The sequence below is a fragment of the Citrus clementina genome, unplaced genomic scaffold (genome assembly GCF_000493195.1).
Source record: "Citrus clementina cultivar Clemenules unplaced genomic scaffold, Citrus_clementina_v1.0 scaffold_6, whole genome shotgun sequence".
NCBI lineage: Eukaryota > Viridiplantae > Streptophyta > Magnoliopsida > Sapindales > Rutaceae > Citrus > Citrus x clementina.
This window is the reverse complement of record NW_006262139.1, coordinates 25,148,121-25,156,306: the sequence shown is the minus strand read 5'-3', so window position 1 is coordinate 25,156,306 and position 8,186 is coordinate 25,148,121. Positions and strand designations below refer to the sequence as shown.

Below are 8,186 nucleotides of genomic sequence, written 5' to 3'. Positions count from 1 at the left end.
TTTTTGAGAATTATGGGGAGTTCGAGTTGTAGAAATAAAAACTGTTAGATTTTACGAGCAAGAATCAACATAAAAACTCTGTAAATTCGAATTTAAACATATACCTGTGATTATATGCGAAAAATCAATAAATCAAGGTTGTGTTACTGATTTATGGTCAAAGGATGATAACAAAGTTAGAAAATTCTCTCAATTTATATTGCAAGAACCCTCTAAACTTCTTTTAGAAAATTCTCTCAATTTATATTGCAAGAACCCTCTAAACTTCTTTTAACTTGAATTTTCTCTAAATTGCACTTTGTTTGTTTTTTGCTTAACTTTTTTCCTCTATGAATTTGCACTCTATTTATAGCATTCCAAGAGTAGTGAACATCTTCTCAATGATCACTAAATAAGATGTTCACTAAATAAGCTTAAACAATTGTTATAATGATCATCTTCTTAATGATCACTTAACATCTTTCAATATAATATTTAAAATATTATAGAGTTCTAACTTAAAATGATCACTTGCTCTTGGTCATGCTTCCTTCATGGGTGACCTCAAAGTGATAAAACCCTATATATAAATATATATTTACACATATATTTCTAACAGAAATTATATACGAAAAATAAAATAAAATAAAATAAAATGATAGAAATTATATAATATTTTAATTCGTAATTTCATTTTAAAACAAGAAATTTAATATTCAAACACCGGTGGATTTGATATATTAACAGTACCTTCCAACAAGAGAATGTAAGGTAAAGTAATCGACAATCGACCTAAGACAATATTAAAAAACATCCATAATAAACTCAATAGTTATTAACAAAGTGAGATCAATGATGAATCATAAATTTTTGAGGATTTTACAGAAGCGTGAGAAACAAAAACAGAGAGAAGCTACACAATCCACTCGATTTACCTATTCCATCCTTATTCTCCGGCCCTTCTACCTCCAACATTGCCGGCGGCGGTGGTGCGAAATCATCTTCCTTCACACCAGCGGGGACAGCAGTTGCCTTGGTCAAGGCGAAGGCTAAAACGCAGACAACCGCGAACAGAGCAAGTTTCAAATTCATTTTAGTTTTGAATTATAATTTTTCTGCGCAAGGACATCTGGATCCACTATATATAACGGATCCCCCTAAGTTTCATTAAGCCCCCTATACTCCAGAGGGCTCCCACGCCTGCCTAACCCAGCCAGGAAATGGCAATAATCTTTCTAAACTAAAATCTGCTTGCTGAGATTTCTTTTCTTTCTCACAATAAGGTGGCCAAATGTTAGTTGGCACAAGATAAAAATAATGGATACCTGAGGAAATCTACAAATAACTCGTGCGAAAAACCTTAAAATTGACGTGACAACAAATTACCGATGAGAGGTGAATATCATAAAATAGCCATAGAAGAATACACAAGCTTATCATTGAATATTATGCAATAGTTTTTCTGTTTACCTGTTTGAACCATGATCAACATTTGAGATACTGAATGAGTCCAAAGACTTGTTTGGCAAATCAGAAAAATCATAACTTAGCTGATTCCCCAAAAAGTTAATGGGCAGAAGAATGGTGATACCAATAATCCCAGCAACAATAAAATACCTTCAAACTGCATTCATTTTTTTTTTTAAAAAAAAAAAGGTAGAGCGGGAGATCAGATCATTTGAAGATAAGTCGTGAAACTAAATAAGAAAGAAGCACAAATATGAAAAAAGGAGAAATAATGTCCCTTAGTTGATTAATTTATGAATCTAAATAACTTTGTCATTTTATAAATATCAAAATGCTAATCAAATACAATATTTCCTTAAAATCAAACATCATTCGATTGCCCTTTAGGGCATATCACTAACAATTTAGTGGATCAACAATGTTTTCAGGCTCTTGACCATCCATCGTCCAAGGGATATATGGTATTAATGGAATTTCCATTGAGTCTAAGATAATGTTGGGGATCCAACAAAGAGAATTAATGATGAATATAAGCAAAGTCCCAAATCGGTTATGATGCAAGGTTTTTGGTTTGCTTTTCCACAACCGTATGGAAATGGAACTTAAAATAGTACTACCAATGCAATAGATCCAACGGACGATCGCTCTGAAAGTTGTACAATCAAGAAAAATGAGAACAAGAGGAATGAAATTTTCACAGTTGAAAAGTATTTTTTTGAGAAATTATGGGAGTTGAGTTGTAGAAATAAAAGAAACTGTTGATTTTCGAGCAAGAATTAACATAAAAACTTGTAAATTCAAATTTAAACATATACATGGATTATATGCGAAAAATCAATAAATCAAGGTTGTGCTACTGATTTATGGTCAAAAGATGATAAAAAAGTTAGAAAATTCTCTCAATTCATATTGCAAGAACCCTATAAACTTCTCTTAACTTGAATTTTCTCTAAATTGCACTTTGTTTGTTTTTTGCTTAACTTTTTTCCTCTATGAATTTGCACTCTATTTATAGCATTCCAAGAGTAGTGAACATCTTCTCAATGATCACTAAATAAGATGTTCACTAAATAAGCTTAAACAATTGTTATAGTGATCATCTTCTTAATGATCACTTAACATCTTTCAATATAATATTTAAAATATTATAGAGTTCTAACTCAAAATGATCATTTGTTCTTGGTCATTCTTCCTTCATGGGTGACCTCAAAGTGATAAAACCCTATATATAAATATATATTTACATATAAATTTCTGACAGAAACTATATAAGAAAAATAAAATAAAAAAAATGATAGAAATTATATAATATTTTAATTCGTAAGTTCATTTTAAAACAAGAAATTTAATATTCAAACACCGGTGGATTTGATATATTAACAGTACCTTCCAACAAGAGAACGTAATGTAAAGTAATCGACAATCGACCTAAGACAATATTAAAAAGCATCCATAATAAACTCAGTAGCTATTAACAAAGTGAGACCAATGATGAATCACAAATTTTTGAGGATTTTACAGAAGCGTGAGAAACAAAAACAGAGAGAAGCCACACAATCCACTCGATTTACCTATTCTATCCTTATTCTCCGGCCCTTCTACCTCCAACATTACCGGCGGCGGTGGTGCAAAATCATCTTCCTTCACACCAGCGAGGACAGCAGCTACCTTGGTCAAGGCGAAGGCTAACACGCAGACAACCGCGAACAGAGCAAGTTTCAAATTCATTTTAGTTTTGAATTATAATTTTGCCGCGCAAGGACATCTGGATCCACTATATATAATGGATCCCCCTAAGTTTCATTTAGCCCCCTATACTCTACATTATTTATAATTTATTCATAAGTATTTAAACATTTTGTATTGAAAAATTTTGTTTAGCCCCTTACACTCTATTTTATTGCATTAAAACTTTTAGAGTACCAATTCGCCCCTATAATTTTAAATTTCCAAAATGCCCTCCATTTAATTAAAAAAATATAATAATTATTAAATGAATTATAATTATAATTATAATAATTATGTTTATTATAACTATAAATATTATTACAATTTTTAAATAGTTTATTATTATTATTATTAACAAGAATAAAAAGTATTATAATTATTTAACCTATTAATAATAATTATTAATAATTTTTTCGTTAAATTGTTAATAATAATAATAATAATTAATGATAATTATTATTAATAATTAATTTTTGAATAATAAATGTTAATAATTGTTAATAATAATAATAATTAATGATAATTGAATCATAATAATTTATTTACTTGAACTGAAAGAATCGTAATTATAATGAGCTTTATTACCATTTATGTGTTTACTTTGTCTTATAATCAAAATCAGAATGAATTAAATTGTAACAAATTACTATAAAACTCTTAATTAATTTTTATCATAATTATTATTTTGTATTTTAATTATTGTTATTATTATTATTCAAAAATTAATTATTAATAATAATTATCATTAATTATGATTATTAACAATTTAACAAAAAAATTATTATTAATTATTGTTAATAGATTAATTAATTATAATACTTTTTATTCTTGTTAATAATAATAATATATTTAAAATTATAATTATATTTATATTTATAATAAAATAATAATTATAATTCATTTAATAATTATTATATTTTTTAATTAAATGGAGGGTATTTTGGGAATTTAAAATTTTAAGGGGCAAATTGTTACTCTAAGAGTTTCAATGAAATAAAACAGAGTGCAAGGGCTTAACGAAATTGTACAATGCAGAAAGTTTTATAATACTTATAAATAAATTTTAAATAACATAACGTATAGGGGGTTGAATGAAATTTTACAAGTCAGCTGTAACTAGGCGGACCCTTAATCTATTTGGTATGAATGCACTTTGATTTGGGATATTACAACATGCAAAATTTGTTTCAATCTGTTAGCTATAGTTTTTGTTACGATTATATAAATTATATTACACAAGCTAATAGGTATATATTCTGTGTAACATCTCTTGGTTTCTCAACCTTTGGGATAAGGGCAATAGATGTATGATTGAGAGGAGTTATGTTACATTTTCCTTTCAAGATGTGTAAATATGTTGCTAGCACACATTCTCCCACTCAGTTCTAGTGCTTTTGAAAGAAAACTACTGGGAAGCCATCTAATCCAGGATCTTTTGTTAGACACATTTGGAAAAGTGACTCTTTGATTTCATCCTCTGAAAAAGGTCTTACTAGCTCCTCATTCATCTCATCTGTAATTCTTCTCGGCATCTTCTTAAGGGTTGCCTCCGTTTGCTGTCTTGAGAGGTTTGTTGTGGTGCATAGATTTGTGAAATGCTGACAAAATCTCCTCTTTATCGCCTCTACTTCTTTTGACTAGCTTCCGTTTTCATCCAAAACTCCCCAAATCTTGTTTTTTTTTTTTCTTCCGCGTTGAGGCTTTGACATGAAAGAACTTGGTGTTTCTGTCTCCTTCAAGTAACCAGTCAGCTCTTGATCTTTGTTTCCAGCAAATTTCTTCATCGATCAATACATTATCAATCTGTTTTTCCAACTACTTGATTTTGTCCCCATCCATATAGTAATCATAGTTTTGCTTTATGCTTTTTCTGCAACTTTTTTTAATTTCTTTTCTCTTTTTCCTCGAATTCTTCTGAGCTTCACAACAATAATTTAGCCATTGACTTCTTTGTAGTCTATTTGAACATATTCACAACATTTGCTCCCTCCCAAATACAATTCTCCCGCCACTCCCTTCTAACTATCTTTTGACATTTTCCATATGGACTCCACATATCTTGAATTCAACTAACAGTGGAGCACAAGATTTATTGACGGCAAGGGGTTTTCATTAATAACGGATCTTCGCCATCTAAGTGCAAATAATCCAAAGTTCAGGGGAGGAAAGTAAAATTTATTATTTGGAAAAAAAAAAGAAAAAAAAATAGAATATCATGAGAGCTAAAAAAAAAAAAAAACTCAACTCATTCAATGTTCTGGGCAAGAAAAACAAAACATTACATTGCATCATTTATTTGATATATATAAAGAGATCAGCATTTTTGTGTTACATTAAGTGAAATGAATGGTAGATTTTTCAACTTCAATGAATTTAGAACTAGAAATATTAATGGTTGAAGTCATGAATGAAGGTACTCCTAATCTTATGCTTATTAGTTAGTTTACGAAACAGATGGGTGGAAGATCAAGTGAGCTCCAAATTGACAATTCTCCATCACTGGTTGGAGAATTAGACCCCATAGCACTTGAACTTTCTGAATTTTCATCCTGTTTCCCTTCTTCTTCAATTTTCTTCCCTTCCTCTATGTTCTTGCCGCTACATGCATTCTGAAGTTTGCTTAATTCAGATTTGCCACAGCCCTTGGTTCCTGATTCAAGCCTCAGCTTCAAGCACTCGGGTATCCCGTTGAAAGCATACAGAGAAGCTGAGAACTTCCTCTCGTACTTCATTCTCTTCATTGCTGCTCTAAGCATTGATGGCTCATCTGCATAGGTCTCTGCCTCCACTAGATCCTCTATCTCTGCTGCTATCTCAAATGGTGAGTAGAAGCATGATGAAGAACCGACATTATCCAAGAAATGAAAATCAATTGACCCTATGTCACTGCCTGCCTCCTCTTCTCCACTTGAACATTGACCACCTGTATCACTCAAATTGTAATCCAAACCTGAACCAGAGCCACTATCTTCTTCTTTCTGATCACTTAAACATGACTTCAAACTCGTTGTCATGGAATCTAAAGTACTTGCGTTAGTACCAATGATGGTGTTGTAATCTTCAGTATCATTGAGAAAGTCGGCCAACCGTGTGTCACTGAGATCTGCTGATGTTGCTTCCGGTTCACAGTACTCCTCTGCTGGTTGCCTTTCTGACTGGTTATTAGCAGGGAAAGAACTAGACGGCGAAAAGGCAGAATTGTTTCTTGCTTTGAGTCTTTGAAGCAGAAGGTTAGTGATCTTTGAAGGGAGAGCTGGAGTTGAATATGTAGAGGGTGAACAAGGCCAGAAATTTGTCCTTGTGTTGGCACCGCGAAGCAAGCAAGCAGCCTCATCATAAGCCCTTGCAGCTTCCTCAGCAGTATCAAAAGTGCCTAACCACACTCTGATCTTCTGTATAGTATCCTTGATCTCAGCGACCCATCTACCTGATGGCCTTTGCCGAACACCGACAAATCGCTTTCTAGCCCTTCTTGCTCCTCCTAGTGCTGCTGCAGCAGCTGCTTCTTTCACCATCTCATCCCATGTCATGTTTCCTTCATCTGCACCCTTTTCTTCAACTCCTTCACAAGCCTTTCTCTTCCTTGCCATAGTCTCTTTGCTTTTGCTTTGTTTGTTGTAGTGCTCAAGTTCCTTGAAAGATTTTTGTATTGGAGGCTTTTGCTTTTGCTTCTGTTGCTATTGTGCTTATGCTACTGCTTTTTATATATGAAGTGAGTAAAGATCCTGTCAAAGAGAAAGTGATCATTTGAAAAGGTCTTATTGCTTGTTCATATCCTTTTGTTCTTTCTCAATTTTGGCTCAAAATCAAACCATATGGAAGTGTGTTTGCAGAGCAGTTAAGTTTCATCTTTGACCATGCCAAAGGTTATCTTGCTTCCACTTGTATGAAATTAGTAATTTTCTTCTTTCCTCCTTTTTAATCAGACATAATGACTCTTTCGTCCTCCACCGAAATTTTTCTTTTACAATTTGTATCTTTTACAGATTTTTTTAACGTCTCATTTCATCATTACCATTTACCATACAAAGGTATAATTACACTGCTAAATTTTATTTTTATTTTTTTAATGAAAGGCTGATGTGACAAAAAAACATGCGCAACTATTTTAAATCATTTAAAGCGTCACATTTATCTTTCAAAAATATTATTTTCTCGTTAACATTTTAATTTTAAAGACAAACGAGGTTCTACAAATTTATCCAAAAAAATCATTCGAAGGATGAAAGCGTCATTTTCTTCTAGTTTTAATGTAAAAATATGAGCCAGAATGGGTCATGTCAGTCAGTAGCTCCTTTCTTGCTTCATTATAGGTAGACATTTTCATTTTTTAAAATTGGACTGTGACAAAATGGAAAATAATTTATTTCGTTCACAAATTTATGCCTTGACCCTGACATGAGATGTGCAATGCAAATCTGAAAAAAATGTAGCAACGACTTATTAATAACCGATAATGAAGAACTTGTGATCGTTGCGACATACAATAATTATAATATGAACTATGAATCTTTCTTTTTCTCAGAATGAAAAGAAGCCCTAATGAAAGTCATTTTCGAACCCGCTTACTAATGTTAAGAAAATTACTTTGGTTAATTAACCATACAGGTCATTATCTTCTTGTCATTTCTCAAATAAGTCAAAAGTTAACGATTTTCCCGAAGAGCCCACAATTATATTAATAGTTTAATACAATAGCCACGCCAATCAATATGTTTTTTTCAAATTAGTTTTATTAATGTTATTTTCAAGGGGAACCTCAAGTGCAATTGTGGCACCGTGTCACAGCTGCATCTAACCGTTGGATGTCAGTGGACCCCACCAATCCAATTGCATCCAACGGCTAGATGCAACTATGGCACGGTGCCACAGTTGCACCGTAACCTGATCCTATTTTCAAATACTATTTTGAATACCCAATAATCTTCTTTCACTTCTACAATGTTTTCTGTCAATAGTTATGCAGAGAAAATGACATTCTTGTACCTACTCTTATTCACCGTTCTCTCGTA

At 32.0% G+C, this 8,186-nt stretch overlaps 1 protein-coding gene across 1 annotated transcript; it reads right to left on the bottom strand.

The window, feature by feature from the left end:
• Window positions 1-5,612: 5,612 nt before the first annotated feature.
• On the bottom strand, window positions 5,613-6,764 carry LOC18038124. The gene has a single exon (XM_006431156.1). The coding sequence runs from the start codon at window positions 6,762-6,764 to the stop codon at window positions 5,613-5,615; it is 1,152 nt and encodes a 383-aa protein (XP_006431219.1).
• Window positions 6,765-8,186: the final 1,422 nt, after the last annotated feature.

Coding starts and splice junctions, on each gene's coding strand:
- LOC18038124 (XM_006431156.1), bottom strand. CDS start 6,764: ATGGCAAGGAAGAGAAAGGCTTGTGAAGGAGTTGAAGAAAAGGGTGCA.